The sequence below is a fragment of the Bubalus bubalis genome, chromosome 3, assembly GCF_019923935.1.
Source record: "Bubalus bubalis isolate 160015118507 breed Murrah chromosome 3, NDDB_SH_1, whole genome shotgun sequence".
Lineage (NCBI taxonomy): Eukaryota > Metazoa > Chordata > Mammalia > Artiodactyla > Bovidae > Bubalus > Bubalus bubalis.
In genome coordinates this window covers 91,939,805-91,958,923 of record NC_059159.1, presented here as the reverse complement: position 1 = coordinate 91,958,923, position 19,119 = coordinate 91,939,805, and the positions used below count along the sequence as shown (strand labels likewise).

General features: G+C 41.9%; 2 protein-coding genes across 6 annotated transcripts in view; both read right to left on the bottom strand.

Annotated features, from left to right (window-relative positions):
• The window catches only part of FREM1 (FRAS1 related extracellular matrix 1), a 182,034-nt gene extending 169,189 nt beyond the window's left edge, over positions 1 to 12,845 (bottom strand). Inside the window, exon 1 of one of the 5 annotated variants that reach the window (XM_044939844.2) lies at positions 11,874 to 12,845. The gene's annotated coding sequence lies outside the window, so the exon portion shown is untranslated. The remainder of the gene's footprint in view (positions 1 to 11,873) is intronic. The other 4 variants (XM_044939843.2, XM_044939842.2, XM_044939841.2 and 1 more) reach the window with 4 other exon arrangements.
• Positions 12,846 to 14,536: 1,691 nt separating this feature from the next.
• On the bottom strand, positions 14,537 to 18,835 carry LOC102391699 (general transcription factor II-I-like). Its single transcript, XM_044939846.2, is given in 4 exon segments — positions 14,537 to 15,870; positions 15,872 to 18,447; positions 18,450 to 18,527; positions 18,659 to 18,835. Coding segments are annotated over 4 exon segments (2,934 nt in total). The 5' UTR covers positions 18,758 to 18,835; the 3' UTR covers positions 14,537 to 15,689.
• Positions 18,836 to 19,119: the final 284 nt, after the last annotated feature.

Below are 19,119 nucleotides of genomic sequence, written 5' to 3'. Positions count from 1 at the left end.
TGCTGCTTTATTCATTAACATAAGCAGAGTGTGGTAAGTAAACCACAGTATTGTATACTGAGATGCAGTAAACTATTGTGATACTTAACAGTTCACTTTATTTTTTTTTTAACAAATACTTGGTTTTTTACAAATAACTTTGTAAACAACTTTCTGATTTATCAGTACTGAAAAAAGAAGAAAGGTAGAGGACTTAATTCTCTGATGCAGGATTGGAGCTGAAGTGAAAGAAAATATAATGGTGATCAGCACAGATTCTGAATCAACTCTACCAGACTGGTAAACCTCTCCTGGTTCCATCATTTCCCTGAACAAGGTTCTCACTCTTCCTTAGGCTCTGTTTCCTCATCTATGCAATAACTGATACATTTCAGGGTTGCTAAATAGTTCAATGTATAAATATATCATGGCTCAACTGAGGTCCCCAGGACACACACACACACACACACACACAAAGCTCAACCAAAGCCAGTTTCCTCTCTTCCCCTTTCTACCCCAGGGCAATCAAAGAAAAGTTTTTTTTGTTTTGTTTTGTTTTTTCCTAAAACACACTGAAAATGTTACCACTGTGACAGCAGATGCATGTCAGTAAACATTTGTCAAAACACACAGAAGGAACAACACTAATACTGAACCCTAATATAAACTATGGGCTTTAGATAATCGTTATTGGCTCATCAGTTGTAGCAAACATACCAGACTAAACCAAGATGTTAATAACTGGGGAAACTGGAGGGAGGGAATATGCGAACTCTCTGCACTTTCTGCTCAATCTTCCTATAAACCTAAATCTGCTCAAAAACTAAAGTTTATTAATTTTCTAAAAGTTATTAGTTGAGCCATCCTTGGACATGCTCCATAATTTAGGTTGAACTGACTCTCCAGTAACATTTAGACAGAGGTAGGAAATTTTACATAGAGCTGTGTAGAGCCAACAGCAGCCAAAAGGAAACAAGACAAACCACAGCAACTTCTCACTTGCGCCTGTTCTGAAGTCTGGAAATGAGTGTGATTTTGTCCAGGCAGCCTAGCTCTGTCCTTTCTGAGGATCTGTGCGTCCCCAGCTTCTCAAGGGCCACTCAGATACCATCAAGTCTCTCTGGTTCCTAAGACACTCTCCCACATTGAGACTCCGCATGTGAACACACAACCCAGCTTCTGCACATGCAGGAGTCCCTGATACCTCTGTGGCCCACAGAGCTTAATTGCTTTAAGATTCTTAACTGCATGAACAAAAGCAAACCTTGATCTGCCTCCTTTGGCAGAACTTGGGGTGGGCTATGGAAAGTGCGAAGATGCGCTCAGCCAGCGAGACTAAAAATGCTTCAAGTACTGATTCAAAAACGAAATCTCCATAAACATCACAGGCTGCAAATAAAGTATCTGAAAGTCTGATTAGATGACTTACTGTAGAACAAATCTGTGGTGGAGAATAAAGCAACGCACAATATAAGAACAGCAGTATAAAACAATACCGAACACCAATATGTTAGAGAAGTATTTTAAAGGAGAAAAACACAGAGCACAAAAGTATTCTTGGCTAAAATGCTTCCTTAGAGTCTCCAAGATACAAATAAGCTATTATTTTTAAAGTTGGTTTTCAAATAATTTGTCTAGAATTAAAATGGCAACCCACTCCAGTATTCTTGCCTGGAGAATCCCATGGACGAAGAGCCTAGCGGGCTACAGTCCATAGGGTCACAGAGAGTCAGAGATGACTGAAGCGACTCAGCATGCATGCATGCACAAGAACACATTTATCATAGGCAAGGGTGTCCAGACTAACTGGCAAGTGCAATTCGAACTGTGATGCCACTCAGCACTGCATAAACTCATCATGGTGAAAGAGATTTTCATGGGAAACCAAATTAATGTTTAAAGTGTTGAGCAGAGGCGTTGGGAGTCCTCCCCTTAGTTTCACTCAGTTCAATATACCAAATTCCAGGGCAATGTCTGTGTTATAACTGTGCCCCAAGGGTGCCAAAGATGCTGTTTTCACAGCTCCCCCAAAGTGAATGGCGCCCCCTAGAGGTATGCAATGTGGCGGTTGAGTCCAGGTCTCTCAGGACCTGAGGAAAAGAACTGGCTGCAGGGGAGACTTCACCCTCCTGGTTTTAGCCCCACTCCACTGGCCCAGAAGGAAGCAGCAATCCTCGTGAAGGTGTAAGGTGGTCTGCCTTAGTGTTGACAATGGAAAACACCAAGTGAAAGAGCTGCCTCTGGCATCACCCCTAAACTAGTGAGGTCCATCACTGACTTCCCTTCCCCATCATTCAAGCACCTCTCCCAGAGTTTGAGATTTCATTTATCTTGGTGGGGTCCAGGCACCTGAACTCAAAACTTCTTTAATGAGCAACCAGGATTGAGAATCGCTGCTGGAAACAACTGCACTTCTCTTTCCTTCTCCTGTAAGTATAAGAAGAGGTCTAAGGAACTTTTGTGGCCAGACTGAAGCTAGGTTCTTTGACTTGTCTGAAAACCACCTCAGTAGAGTGAAGCAGTAAGACTAGGGCTGGAGAGCCACCTCCAAGGCCAGCAACAGGAAGAACTGGAAAGCAGGACCCAGTTCGGAGGTGACTGGGGAGGGATGGAGAAGAGGAGAGGGAGATAAGATATCCCAGACATCCAGAGAGGAAAGGAAGGTACCATTCCTGACAGCCTGGCTGGGAGGGTCATTACTAGGAAGCCAGTATGTGTAAGGTGTACAGACACAAGGCAGTGACTTCCTGAATTAGCAAAATTGTTAGAAAGGAAGCAAAGTCAAAAATGAAAGAAATTAAAATTTAACTAGTAAGTTTTGTGCTACCACTAGTTTTCATTGCACTCTAATGTATCTCTTGCTGTGAATCTTTAAAGACGAAGTTAAAATACAGATGCTGTAGCAATAAATTTTATTGCTCACAAGGCTAATATTTTTCCATGCTTTTTTTTTCATAGTGTGGTATTTTAAGATGTAATAGAAAAGAACATTTGAGTTTAGGCAAGAAGTAATAGATCTTTCCCAAATCATTACTTTCGAAGTCATTACTGATTAGATTAGAAGGGATTGGAGGCTATTTGCTTAATCATATGAGGCAAAACAGAAACACTCAAACATTCTGGTCTGTAAATTAAAAACCTCTCACATCACTCCAAAGTCTAATTCCCCTTTGTGTTCCTAAAGTACCAATTATTTCTAGTCAATTCTTCAATAAAACAAAAGCCATTATCTCACCCCTAATACACTTTTTTTTTGCTTTTTTTAAATTAAACTTTTTATTTTGTTGGAGTACAGTGGATTAACAATGTTATGATAGTTTCAGGTGGACAGCACAGGGACTCAGTCATAATATACACGTATCCATTCTTCCCAAACTCCCATCCCCTTCACATGGTCATGAAACTTCTTGATCTCGTCCAGTGGAACCCATCCCACTTCCTCCAGCCCTCCATTTGGCCTGTTTTACTCAATAACAAAAACCAAAGATCTACGTTTTGAGGGGAAAAGGGAGTCGATTCCTTTTTTTAAGTAGATCCGCTTTCTTATATAAAGAGAAAGCCAGATAAAATTGCATGACATTTGTGTCATACTCTTCAGCTCACACATCTCTTTGTAGTCAGACCTCAATTAAGCCTTTGAAGTAAGGATAAACATTTTGACTAAACTGTTCACTTTTTGAATACTTTAGTGTTTAGCAAGAAACTCAGTCTGTGATATAAATAGGTTACTTAAACTTTCTCAACCTTGCTCTCACCATCTGTACAGTGGGGATGCATTATACTGATTTCACAAGATTGCTGTAAAGATAGTTTGTTGCTGTTTTTAATGAATAGAGAAATTCAACCACCCTCACAAATCAAAGGTGCTTCCCTGGTGGCTCAGTGGTAAAGTATTGGCCTGCCAATGCAGGAGATGTACGTTCAATCTCTGGGTCAGGAAGATCCCCTGGAAGAGGAAATGGCAACCCACTCCCACGGACAGAGATGGAGAATCCCACGGACAGAGGAGCCTGGTGGGGTCGCAAAGAGTTGGACATGACTGAGCATGTACATCAAAGGTACATGTGCTCCTTACCATGTTATCATGTTAAAATCTTAAGTCTAAGTCTTAAAAATTCTGAAAAGTCTTAATCTTGAAAAGCTGAAGTCTTAAGTTTTAGGTTTTAAAGTCCTCATTTCAGAATTCTCTGGCCACAGAGCTAACAATTCAGATGTGGCACCTGTAAGCATGGAGCTGTCCTTGACAGCTAGGTTGCTATGCAGTGCCATACGATCTCTGGCCATGTCTCCATCAGCTCACAGTTACCATCAATTGGCATTCTTAATGTAGGCAAACTGTGGTGCAGGAAGAGATACTTGAGGACCTCCAGAGTCACTCTACCCCTGTCCCATAGCGTGTGATGTACATGCACCGTAAGGGCCTAGCATCAAAGCAACTTATAAAGCCACAGACCAGGGAATTTCACTTCATGAGAAGTAAATAAAGACCAGTTCCCAATAAAGTGATTCAGCAACAATCAATGACTGAAGTGACATAGCCTCTGTAATTTAAAATGGTACACAGGGCAGACTGCTCATTCCTAACACAAACAGATCAGCACCGTGTGGGCTTTATGGCCAAATAAGAAAAGGCGAAATGGGTGCCATCTGGGATTTTTGAAAATGCAAGGGTAGTCCTGCTTGAGGAATTTTCCCAGTCACCTCATCCTGAAGCCAAACTCGAAATCCAGAGTGCATTATAAACTGATTTTTAAATGTGGGTTTATGAGACTACAGGTTTTATTCTATTTTCTTTGGCTGCAGTAATATCTGAAGAATTTGGAAGACCAGCTAACTACTGCAAGGAGGACACCTTGATATGGTGGTATGGTGTTATGGGCTGAATTTCATTCACCCAAAATTCATATACTGAAATCCTAATGCCCGGGACCTCAGAATGTGACTGTATTTAGAGAAAGAGTCTATATGGAGGTAATAAAATGAGGTCATTACGATGAGCACACCTAAGCACATAGTGGGTGTTCAATAAATGTTAGTGTTTTTTACTACCATTATTGTTATTATGACTATTGATATAATAGTCACCAAACATTTCCTTTTCCCCTTTCCCATTATATACCTCATCATGACCAACGATACTATCTCCTTGCAACATTGTCTCAGGACTTCCATGGTGGTCCAGTGGCTAAGTCTCTGCACTCCCAATGCAGGGGGCCAAGGTTTGATCCCTGGTCAAGGAACTAGATTCCACATGCTGCAACTGAAAGAGCCTGTGTGCTGCAACAAAGACTGAAGATCCCACACGCCATAACTAAGACCTGGCACAGCCAAATAAACATATCTCTACCCACTCCTTCACCAGCCTTGTATTTCCTAAAAGGAAATTACTACCAGTCCACTGAAATAGCTGTCTCAAAGGCTGCCAGTGGCTGCCTAATGGACACAGCAAACTGAACTTTTCTCTAACAGTTCTTTCTGATGATCAGTCCATTCCGATCTCTAAACAGTCCATTCTGATCTCTATAGTGCCCAACAATGCCCTCCACCCACACGGTCTGCATAATTGCTTCTGTGACTCAATACACTTCCCGTTTCCCTTTCTACCTCACAAATGCTTCTTTCTCCTTTATCTTCTCTTCCTTTTCTTTCCATCCTCTGATTTGTTCTCTCTTGGTCATATAGTATCATTGAAAATACACTATTCTTTAAAATCTGACCTCATCTGGCTTCCCACTACATAGCTGCTTCCATGGTCTTTGGTCCTCACCTCTAGGTTTCTGTATCCGCAAACCACAGGGCTCCCCCTCCTGCAACCTCAGTTATACATCACTGGGTCTTGCTAGACATTCTCACCTGTATGCCCTTCCTGGTGTCTGCCCCACCTGTAATGTCTTTGCTTCCATTCTTATTAAAATCCTTCTCACATGTTAATGCCTTGTGAACTGCCTCCTTCAAAATGTCCTAAGACCTCATCATTCCATTTGGAAAGATTTTCTTTCTGCTATTGCAGAAAAGTCACACTTTACCTAAACCCATCATGGGGCGTGTATCACATCCTACACAATTGTATGACTATGTTTTTCAAAGCAGGAGGACAAAACTCTCTGCTGTGTGTGATATGCACTCAACACATGTATCGACAAATGAAATCAGTGATTATAGTTGAACTGTGCATTTAGCGTTCTTGTCAAATCAAGAATATCAGCCCACATTGACACTGTTGAGTTCTTCTCATTTATACTTGGACATTTCTGTGAGAAACATCTTGGGTGGTGCCCATAGCTCCACTTTTGGCACCCTCTGGTTCAACAATTTTCCAAATTTCTAAAAGATAAAGAGATTAGCTTATCCAATTCACAAACAGCAAAAATCCAGAAAGGTTAACCATTATCACTGAGGACATAGTCAAGATGTATATCTTAGATAATGGAGGCTGGAATGATGAACTGAAGCCACCAAGTTCACTTTCAACAAACACAAACATAGAAATTTACATTCCAAAACATCAACTGCATATGTATGGGACAGAGATTTACTTGAGCAATAATTTATGAAAAAAAAATTGTCTTCAAATACCTGCCAGAGGAATGACTTTATTCTGTGGTTCCCAAACACAGAACCAGGAGGATGGGTTCCTCTTAGAAAGAACTCTCCTTCAAAGCCATCCAATAACAGCAAGGGCTGAGGTACAGACATCAGAAGGTTCTTTCTCTCAGTGGGGGAGTGTCGGTTAGGTACTTTCTGGGGTCCCTTTAACCGTGAGACTGCATTTCCCTGTGTAGTTGTCCCTGCCATCTCTCCAGCCTCTTCTCACACAACTCTTCCTCCTTGCCATTGACAAGCTAGTCACTCAGGTTTTCCTTTCTTTCCTAAACTTGTGGCATGCCCCATTCCAGGCCTTTCCATGGTTTGTTCATGCTGTCCCCTCTGCTGAGAATGCCCTTTCCCCTCCTGCCTACCATTACATTTGGCTAAATTCTACCCCTCCTCCAAGGTCTCAACTTCCCAGACTAGGTTAACTGCTTGCGTGCTGCTGCTGCTGCTGTTGCTAAGTCACTTCAGTTGTGTCCGACTCTGTGCGACCCCATAGACGCCAGCCCACCAGGCTCCCCCATCCCTGGGATTCTCCAGGCAAAAACACTGGAGTGGGTTGCCATTTCCTTCTCCAATGCATGAAAGTGAAAAGTCAAAGTGAAGTCACTCAATTGTGTCCAACTCTTTGCGACCCCATGGACTGCAGCCCACCAGGCTCCTCCATTCGTGGGATTCTCCAGGCAAGAGTACTGGAGTGGGGTACCATCGCCTTCTCTGAACTGCTTGTGTAGAATCCTGCAATACCCTTACCACACAATGCACACCTACGGGCATTTGTTTTTTTGCAGTCACTGAAAACGTGTCTGCCTTTGACCTTAGTCTGAAAGCTTTTTGAAGATAACAACCATGATTGTTCTGCTCACTCAAATTATCTCCAGTTTTGGTCACTGGACTTGGCGCAGAGGAGGTCCATAGATATAAGTTGAGAGACTGACTTATTCCAGTTTAAACTTTGGACTTGAAAGAAAAACTGGTTAGAAGAGCAAGAAAGAGAGGGATAGAGAGTACTCACACCACATGTTTGAATGGCTGTGACTTTCCATTTGGTGACAGCTCATAGGCTGACCACAGGGGAACTGGAGAGTTTCAAAATGTCAAACAAATACTCCCCCTTGAGGTTGGGCTGCCTGCTACAGTAGAGTAAAATCCCAGAGAAACAAAATGATTCCTCTCCTTATATATGTATCTGAAACGGCTGTACAAGTCTCTAACTCTGAAGGGTCTGGTAGAAAAGGACAGAATGATTTTCACATTGCCTTTGTTCTCTCCCTATGAATCCCTTTGGCGATCTCTGAGCTCATGAATCTGTTTCATGCTTCTTCTTAACCTGGAAGGAGGAATCAAGGGAGAACAAGGCTGCTGCCCAGAGGTAAAGGCTGAGGAAGTGGTGGACAGATATCTGTTCTGCCCAGTCTATGAGGCCTGGAAGAAAGCTCTATTTCGCATTTCCCCTTTGACCTATAAATTGAGTGGCTTGTCACACATTCAATGCTTTCCAGCCTTCATACCTGTTAGTCCTCTTCTAAAGAAGAAATATTTACTGAGAACCAATCATATGTCATACACCATGATGGGTGCTTTCCAAATGTCATTTAGCCCTTCTAAATACCTGGGAAGGTAAGCATCAACACATTTATTTTACCCCCAAGGAAACTGGTAAGTAACTTGGCCAACATCATAAAACCAAAGAACATTACAGCCTAGGATTGGAACCCAATTGAAATTTATTCAAAGGCCATTCTTTTTTTTCTACTATACCACTCTGATTTAATATTCAAAAGGGCTCTCTACAAATACTATGTTTTGGTTTCCCAACAGCCACTAATGCCTAGTGACAAAATATTTCATCCTACCACATGATAGCAAAAGAGAAGATTTATATAAAACAGAACTAAAGCACTGCTCTTGGATGTTACTGTGTTGTTTTTTCAAGGAGAATCACTTTTACGGAACAAATATAATCAAATCTAGGCAATAAACAGGATTTGATAGGAAACACTCAACAACATTTGAACATTTGGATGAATCATCTGGGAATCCTGATCTCCTCTGGAATTCTCATAACTATTCATTGATTTGGGCTTATAATTTACAAAATGAAAAAAAAAATTGTGCTAACAAGAAATTTAGACCTTGGAAAGAAAATACTGTGGTATTGAGTGTAACCTCATAAGATAAAGTCTTGGTTTGTTTATTGTAAGAGAAGAATTCAAGGAGCATCTGTAAATACTGAGCAGCTGGTAACACTTGACAGGATGCAGAGATAAGATCCCAGGGAGGTGGGCCATGTCAATGGAAGGACTTGGAGCTCAGCAAGTTCTGGAGCATTATCTGCTTCTATCTCTAAGGAAGTCAGATATGAAGGTTTCAAGAACAAAGTTGAGAGCAAAGAATGACAAACTATCTTAGCAGCCCTTAAGGATGCACTAAAGGAGTCTTCTGACATCATATCAACAACTCAGAAAAAGAGAAGGATGAAAGTGAAACCAAAGCCTATTTTGCCCTCCCCATTAAACTTACCAATAAGAGGCCAAGAACAATTTGTCAAAAATATCTTAACTTTGCAAGATCCCTATACTCTGTCCTCCAGTGAGCACTTTCCCATCCAAACACCGTATCTTCAGACAGCTGGAGGCTACATTTGTCAGAAAAACACATAAATCACACCTATATTTTGATAATCTTATCTTGATGGGCAAGTTTTAGAACCCTTTGAAATGTTGCCCCATTCACTGCAGTAAAAGAAACTACAGTATACAAAAAATGTTAGATTTAATTAAGGACTTGTTTTTTTTTTTTCCTCCAGCCCCTCAAAGGTCTCTGTTTGAGTCTCTCACCAGCAGCACAAAAGCTATCAAACCACTTGAATGAAAAGGTCAGGGAGCAAGCTGTGCAAGTATGGAAGCAGACAAGTCCTGTTCAGACCACCCAGCTCTCCAAAGGCAGAGCAACACCAGATTCAGACAAGATAAGAGGCTGCTGGCCCATGTAACCCAGCCCAGGGAACAGCCTTTCCAGAGAGTTACAGGCTTCCATTGTGAGAATAACTGTGTGCTCTGAGAAGGTAGCATTTGTCTGTAACTCACTAGATCAGCAGTCTTGATTATTCGTGAAAGAAAACTTAAATGGTATTTTTGAAAATTTTAAGAAAAGCAGTAAGCCAAATCTTTGGGCCTGTGGTCAAAGCAAACACTGAAAAGTTCTCCTCCCTCTATATCTATGTTTAGAAGACTGAGGCATATCCATCAATGTCAGAATATCAGAGTTAGAAAGATATCGGAAGCGCATTGTATTCAACACTTTTGTTTTATTGATGGCAGAAGTGAAGGTTAGCAAGAATAGGTGACTCATATAAGATTGGTTAGCAACACCTAAGACATGAAACACCATGAAGACCAAGTGTCTATCCATTTTATATACACAGATTTTCTGAATCCTTGGCACCAGCCCAGAGCCTGGCATGTAGCAGGCACCTACAAATATCTGGAATGAGGAGAGGAAAAAAAGAAAAGGGCACCGATGACCATATCCTATTTTCTTTTTACTGTAAATATGCTATGTCATTCATTGTCACTGATGACAGGGATGGAAGCTGAGATCTTCCTTTCATATGCTGTCTAATGAGGACCTCAACATGATGGAGGAATCATTTCCTATTTCTCCCAATCCTGGTGGGTTTGTCCAATCAAAACAGATTTCTAGGAATTATACTTCTACTGAACAGGTCTCAAGAAATAATCCAACTCAGTTCAGCCCACTCAGCTTAATCTGTCCCCACGAGCAGAGCATTCCCAGCAGGTTGATAAAGAACTAAGAATAGCCTTGGGCTTAAAGTTTCCAAGACAAACGTAGCTTGGCCATGCAGAGCAGGTCAGACCACACAGTCCAACACAAGGAATCGGGGCACCTTCCCCTGACTGCTTTTCTTACTCATGGGAAATGTAGGATCCCATGTAATGGCAGGAGAGCTGGTTAAAAGTTCTGGTTTGGCAGTCAAGCATGCAAAACCATGCTTCATGTAACTGTGTTTAACAGCAGCTTGCACTCAAGCTTATTATTTAGGTGTGAGGTTTAACATTAACTGAGGACGTGACAAGAATTTAATTTGCCAAGGACAAGGTAAAGCACCACTCATCCAAGTGTGATCTTGCCTGCATGAGGATCACCTGGGGAAATTCCTGCCCCCCCCACCCCCTACCCCCACTAGCTCCCCAACCCCGCCCCACCAAGTCTAAACTCCTCTGGGGGTGTGACCTTGGTGCCTGCCTTACCCCAAGTGATTCTTAGGGACACTGGGTTTTGAGGATCTCTGATGAAGAGAAAGAGGGAAAGTAGTTAACATTTTCCTAGTGTTATTTCTGAAGGCAGTTTTATCAAAGGAAAGCAGAGGACTAAGAAGCAAAGCTTCAAGCTTTAAGCAGCGCTGAATATGGTGGCATCACTTTTCCAGACCAGAAACCTATAAAGCATTTGGATCTCCTGCTCAGGTCTGTAAAATAGTCCTGAAGAGGTTAATATCTCCAGCAAGATTCCCAGGCCATAAACTCCAACCAGCCCCCGGAAATGCTCTTTTTAAGCTTCGTAATTCATACCACACAACAAGACTGCACATAACCATTGAAAAAACAGAGAAACAAAACTTAAATGCCTTGAAAATTATTTCTGGGATCCAGATGACAACTAAAAGAAATCATTTACTACAGCACAAAAGTCTCTAGGCCAAATCCAGATAAAGAGAAGAAAGAGATTAAAAATCAGTAAGAAACTTCAGAACAATATGATTTCTTTGCCTCTCCAACACTGGCTTTCAACTCCATAAAAAAAGAAACCATACTTTAAATATATATATATAACTAAACTAAAGCAAAGCTATCCAAAAATCATCTCATCCAAACTTTTGTATCTTTATACCATGAGGATATTATCTGTTTTTTTAATTTTTGCATTTTTTCTCTTTGCCATTTTGTTTAGCTGAAAAGAAATATTCTGATTTGGGGGGCAGAGGAAGGGGACAATTCAGAATGTAAAAATGTTTTTTCACTGGTGAATGCTATTGGGGATGGATTGAGAAGAGTTATAAATTTGTATTATGTAATAAAGAGCCTCCCATTGGGGACATAGGGCTCTTTAACACTGCAATTTGCCACCTTGTGAGCTTATATGATAACTTTTGCAAGCAGACTTGATCTACTTCTTGTATCATTACTCGGAGTTAATGCTACCACACAAATAACCTCTGGGGCATTCTAGCAGAACGTTTACAGTCAAGAGGAGAGGAAATACATAAAGCAGATACTTACAGGTAGTGGTTTTCCTTGCCAAGTCAAAAGCTAGAAACCCTTGGCGCAGGCAGGCAGGATAAGAGTCACTGACCCGGTAATCTCTGATTTAAAGGGCTTTGAGAGGAAGGGGGAGGAAAAATAGCCCAGCGAGGGGAAGAGCTGAAATTCCAGTCTTTCAGGTCAGCTGAGTTTTAGCTCTCTTTGTACTAAAAATCCATTAACCCACCCCATAAGAAAATACAGAATTGAAGTTCACATACACACTCCACAGTCTTTGCTGGTCTTCTCCGAGGCTGCAGTCGCTGCTGAAGCTTTGAAAACTTCCCGATTGCCAAGCTCAGGACTCCCAGGGAAAAGGGCATAATCAGGGATGCCTGCAACTGTTTGCAGGGAGCCCGACCTCCCTGGCAGAGAGCCACAGCTCTCCAGTCCCTTCTGCCGGCTGGATCCGCAGGGACAAAACTGAGCTTTTGTTAAAGGTCGGTGGCGTCTCTCCCTAGTCTCTCCTCAGCTCCCTTTCTCACTATTAGTTCTCTACTAACTGCTCCGCCACTGGCTGAGCCCAAGCTGCCTCTCCCGCTGCAGCACAGAGGCACACACACTCACAGACACACACATGGCACACCCACACCCCATCCACACAATCACCCAACACACTACACACAGGCACCCACACATGTGCATGTACCCACACCTACACACAGACAAATGCATTCACAGGCAAGCACACACATTTACACACCCTCATACCCATGTGTGTGCAAACACATATGTGTAGGTACACACATATGCATAGGTACACACACAGACACCCTCATACCCACCCACACTCATACTCACACAAGTTTTTTCCTAAACGTTCAAACTCTTCAAACATTTTTTTTTCTAAACCTTCAAACTCTTCAAACATTTTTTTTCCTGAATCTCTCCTGAAATAAATTCCCATCCTGAAAGGTTTTTTTTTTTCAAATTCAGACAAGATGTCCTGCATTCAGAAGGGAGGAGGGAGAGGGAGGGGACCTGGCCTCTTTGAACTTTAGTTACAGCCTTTAAAGGAAAAGAGGAGATTCTAGGGGTTGTTTTTAAGTACCACCTTAGTTCTTCAGTTTATAAGGCTTTTCATGTGTCTGGCTCTTTTTTAAAAACCCAGAAAAATTCTGTAAATCTCATCTCATTAGCATGTAGTTTATGACCCCACCGATTCCACCCTATTACAGGTCAAGAAATGTCCTCTCAACAGAGATGCATTCAGTTAAACTGGGCGGGATTCAGTGGGTGGGTGAAAGCTTTGTTCCTTAACAACTGCAAGATAAAATGCTTTCCTGTGTTTCATCTCCACCAGAAAAAAATAAAATAGTAGCATTAGTATCTGGGCTAACTTTTAAATTGACCATAAATAGAGAAGTTAGAGTGTTATCTTGCTTTGGGGAAAATGTTTACATTGAGACACGTCTGGTTATTCTAAACCTTTGCCTAAAGAACAAGGCACTGAAAATCCAGTTCAGACAAGACTGGTTTTCCTGAACAAGGTCACCACATAAGACCCTCTCTCTGGGAAGCAATGAGAGGGAGAAAGAAGAAAATGGAGAAGAAAGGGAAGAAAAGTATGTGAAGAAGGAATAAAGTAAAGAAAAAACGAAAAAGAATACAAAGAAAGAGAGAGAAAAACAATTATTTCATTTTAAAACATGCTTTATGGATACTTTAGCAATGAAAGGTACATGTACACTTACTCAGAGTCACCAAAAATGTAAAATCTTCAAGAATCTCTTGATTCCTCCCTCTTGCTCTGAGAATAAATGGATGAAAATGTCTCCAAGAACCACTGAGCTCTCTATAAGCAAACAGTGTTCACTACCCCCCAAGTATTAGTAAACAAAACCTAGTGACAATGTATGATTCATGTACTAATCTTTAAAAAAACAAGAAATAAAGCCTTAATGATGACAGGAAACACAGTGTGATAGACAATCCTGTTCTCAGACTAAATTTAAAACTTTCCCAGCTTATGAAAATCTCACCTGCAAAGAAATGAAGATGATTTTAGATGCTATTAGTTGAGAAAGGAATGATAGTAGTTAGTTGCATCGATGTGCTTCTCCTAATATCTGGGCTAAATAAAACTTGTGGATTCATATGGAAACAGAAATAAATGTTTTATACCACTTCTGTAGGAAAAAAAATACCTTCAGCATTCTAAGCAAAAAACAACAAAAACAGATTGCAACATATTTCAGGAAATGTAATTTTCATTAAATTAATTATACAAATGATGGTTGGCCTAACTTTGTGCTGAACATATATTAGAATAAACAGAACTATAGTTTAGCCAAAATATCTTGAAATCTGAGGTACCCACTTATACAAATAAGTGAGTCTTCTTTCTCATATCTTCCACCAGTGGATAGCAGCTGTTGAAATAATATAGTTGTCAACTTTAATAAAGTATCCTTTGAATGAGTTGAAATGCAAAGCCAGAATGTTTTAAAAGAACTTAGCCAAAGGAACAATGAAGAATTCTTCCCCTAAAAGCATGTGTGGCTGAACTTAGTACTGAATCAAAATGCATTTTAAAGAAGTCATTCTATTTCTAACCCTAGGATTAGATGTGATATGAAAAATACAGAATGCCATGTGTTGGAAATGACCATACCTTTTTTTTTTTTTTTTTGTGAAAGGCATGGATGGATTTTATTTATTACCCTATATCTACAATTTAATTTGAGGTAAAATATAAGCAACACATAAAAATGCCTATTTCTGCTACCATGTAATATAATTCTCCATTGTGAATATTGTGATAAAGCTAATGAAAACTCTATGCCATCACATACTCTAGCTCTTGGTATAGCTGGTATTTTACATCTCTTACTGTTGGTGAAATCTCAATACATGTAAGATTCTCCTACAAATGGCGCAGAATGTCAGAGGGTGTCTGGTCAGCTGACGGACCCCTCGCTGCCCACACTGGGGCCTCAGGGTCACGGGTTCAACCGCAGAGTAAAGAAGGCAACGAAACCCCACTCCCCAAGTTCTGAGCCGAGCTGGGGTGGTGTTCCACAGAATTCCACACCGCGATTGGGCTCACGGCAGTGAGGCTCTACGTCGCTCAGCTTGCCCCAACACTCAGACCTGACCTCAAACTTCTGGTTCGCCATGCATTTTATTTGGATGAAAAGTAAATGTGGATGGAAGAGGGTCTCTGTATTCCATCTATAAGCCACACGCTGAGATTACCGACCTCTTACTGCTGTTAGCTGGTCCTGATGGTTGTGTTTTCATGATGATAAAAAACATATGAACCATGATAGAGAGCTTAGGAAAAGGTTTAGTCAAATATACAGATACTAACTGTTCACTCAGTCATTAAGGAGAGCCGTGAACAAAAGGGTCATTTAAATGATTTTCTCCAATAGAAAAACTAAAGAGCTGAACTATATCACAGGGGTTTTCTTCACTGCTGAAGCTGAGATGTTCCAGTAGGAGATATCTTCGCTTGATTGGAAAACAAACACCGTCGCTGAAGGCTCTGCTGAACACATAAAAAATCTGATGAGCTCCACCCCTGCCATTTCCCTGTCGTCTTCCAGCACTGCTGTAAAATCCTTATAATACATTCCCAAGGAAACCAGCCATTCCAAATCTACAGTCACTCTGCTCTTTAATTCAATTCACAGAACTGCTGAAAAAGTAGACATTTCTATCTAAAAGTAGAAAAAAAGGTTTGTATAGAAGGTATTTCTGTTATACAAGTATATTACACAGCCTGGGGCAGTAACAGGTCCGAAAAGCTCTTCTCACCCACTGATACTTTAAGCCTGGGAGGGAAGAGTTCTACCATGTAGGGTCTGGTTCTTGCTTGATTTGGGAGTTTCCATTAGTCTCCTTTATTTCTTCGGTTGCAGGAACCTCCAGTTGGGTTGGCTCAGCTGATTCTTGGATCACTGGGCCTTCTGACTCATTCTGATCAATCAACTGGTTATTAATCACAAGTCCTGGAAGTGGTCTAATGACTGAATTTAATGAACTCAGCAGAATCTAAGATCCTTCTCATGGAGCTGATTTCCAGATAGCTGGGGGCTTTGAATGACACTCCAGGGGGCATGCCATCAACCACTACACAGCCAGGGTTAATTGTGATTTTCCTGTAAGGAACCTTCACGGGGAAACCCATCCCAATGGCTTCACCAAATTTTCGACTGAAGAGGTCATTAACTTGCTCTCTTAGCTGTCGAGCTTTTCCAACTTTTGATAGTCTTTCATTATCATCGTCTGGAATTGTCACCTGAATGATGTTAAGATCTTCAACACCTGATGCAGTAGTATTAACACTGGGTGATGAATTGATTTTTCTTGGAGGGCTCTTAGATGAGGAGGTGCTCTCCTTAATTGCAGTCTCAAACATTTCTGGCTTTTTAATGATGAACTTAATTTTGGCTTTGTTTCTGAGTATCTTCTCCAGCCTTGGAATGCCAAAAGTAGAAGGTCGTCGGAATGGCATGCCCTCGGGTAAGCCTTCCACATAAAAGTCTTCTGGGAAAGACTCAAATAACGCGAACGGCACTTTCACAGCTTGTTTAAGGCCAAGAGCTTCACCACATTTTTCATTGAAAAGATTTTCAACTTTCTGTTTTAGGTCTGTTTTTTTGGCATTCCAGGCCTCAAAGGAAAACTCTCTCCCTCGAGGCTTGAAGGGAACATTAGAACCATTCGTCTGGGTAGGGGTTCGAACAGCTGAGGTTTGAGGATTGCTATTATTAGGGCCTTCCACAGTGACCTTAATTTCAGGAACTTTTGAATTACTCCCGGGGCTTCGTGGTCTTTTCGGGGACTGCAAAGCTTTAGTGTTAATTTTACTAGCCATTCCAGAAGGCAAGTAGGAAATAACTAGTTCAGGTTTTTTAACAACAAACTTGATTTTATTACTTCCATGGACAATCCTTTCCAGTCTTGGAATTCCAAACCAGGTAGGGCTTCGAAAGGGAATTCCTTCTGGCAAGCCTTCTACATAGAGGAACTCAGGGTTTGATTCAAACACTGGGTATGGTACTTTTACTGCTTCTGTGAGTCCAAGAGCTTGAGCAAATTTCAAACTAAAAATCTCTTCCACTTGCTTCTGTAGCTTGGTATTTCTGACATTCCAATCTTCTTTGACTGGTGTATTCGTTCTGGGCTGAGTAACTTCAGTAGTGCTGTGTGTCAGAAGCTCTGGTCTTTTAATAACAAATTTAATTCGATTGCCCACTTGAATAATCTTTTCCAGCCTTGGGATCCCATACCACGAGGGACTTCTAAAAGGAATGTTTTCTGGCAGTCCTTCCACGTAGAGGTCATTAGGGTGTGCTTCAAATTTCTGGTAAGGTACAGCCTTAGCTTAGGTGCTCCCTAAGGCTTCAGCAAATTTTTTACAGAAAAGCTAATCTACCATCTTTCATAACTTAGTGATTCTGGCATACCACTCTTCCTTGACTCCTGAAGCTGGTTTATCAAGCTGTAAGTCTTCACGTGTTGAATTCAAAAGTTCATGCTTCTTAATCACAAAACGAATCCTTTCCTTTGCAAGTAATATCCTCTCAAGGCAAGGGATTCCATAAGTTGATGGCCTTCTAAAGGGGATTCCTTCTGGAAGTCCTTCTACATAAAGATCTTCCACGTGGGACTGGAAAAGAGGGTACAGGATCGTCACAGGACCTTTGGCTTTTATAGCTTGAGCATACTTTCTTTCAAACAACTCTTCAACTTGTTTACACAGATCAGTAATTCGAGCATTCCATTTCTCGAAGTTGAACTCCCTCACTTTCCGTTTGTCGGCATTCGCAGGTTCTGTGACGGGTGGCTGGGGAGGTTCACTGCTCTTTGGTCTCTTGGCAGGTGGAGGATAGTCATCATCTTCAACAGTCACCTCAACTTCGGGGTCCTCACTTGTTTCTGAAGGGACATGTTGAGTAGAATCTTCTGCTGGTACTTCCGTTTCTGTTCCTTCATTGCCCTCTGAAGAATGATGGCTTCCTTGAATGTTATATTGATAATCAGGATCTTCAGATTCTTCCTTCACTGTCACAGCTGCCATTTCCAGAGAAATGCCAGAATCTTCTGAGGGTTCTGTTTTTACTTTGACGGGGCCACAGCTTCCACTTGGAGATAGCATTGTCCTTTCAGCATCTGTAACCATCACACGACCACCTACGTGCTTCTTTGGCTCTAGGAAAGGTCTTTTAATGATAAATGAAATCCCTGCTTTGTTCTCCAAAATCCACTTCAGGGTTGCGAGATCATAGTTTTCAGGGTGTTTGAAGGCTACTCCTTCTGGAAGCCCCTGCACCACCACGGCCAACTGATCTCGGAGCATCTTTTCATATGGAACAGGCACCACTGTTGACTTGCCTAAAGCTTTCCCATAGCAAAAGCAGAAATAGTCCTCAACTGTTTTTCTGAGTGTTTCTATCTCCACAGCATCGACACTAATCCGATTTGCCTGGGCTGTAGATTTCATTTTATGCATCTCTGCAGCCTTTTCTTCTTCTTCAACACAGTATTTTACAAAATCTTTCTGAAAGTCCTTTCTAGTGTTGACAAAAGCACGTCCTCTCTCTCGGTTCCAACAACAAACACATCTGTTTCATACACTGCGATGCACACCACTTCCGCCTTGGACTTAGCCAGTTCTTTACACTTGTGATAAATGAGGGTGCATTCTTGCTTCACTATCCATTCTTAGTTGGACAACCCTGTCACCAAACGCAGCGTTTATGAAACAGCAAAGCAAGATTCACGTACTGTCTAATGATTTAGATCAAAGAAACCATGGACTCAAGAGCAGACATGAGGAACGTCACCACCATCCTGCTCTCTGAGGACTCCTCGTCTTCGACAGGCAGGGTAGACACTGCTACTTGGGCCATGATCCCAGAGTGCAGCCGCCTCCAGGCAGCGCAGGGGCCAGGGGGAGCCGAAGGGAAGCGAATGTGGGCAGCGCGCGCACGAGCTGTGGCCGCGGCGGAGCAGCCTGGGGTTGAGACGGACCGATGAACGGGCAGGAAGTGAGAGGGCGAGGGGGCCCAAGCGTCTCGGCCGAGCTCCTGTCACCGCCGCATGGCCGCCCTTGGCAGGGCCTCGCTCAGCGCCTAGATCCTCTCACAGGGGAACCGAGGGATAGGCCGGGGTAACCGCTGCAGGCGGGCGGCCATGGCTAGAGAGCGCGTGCGGGGAAGCAGGGGGGTGGGGGCGATCGGTGGCCCCTTTTCTCTCCATATCTTTTTTGGAT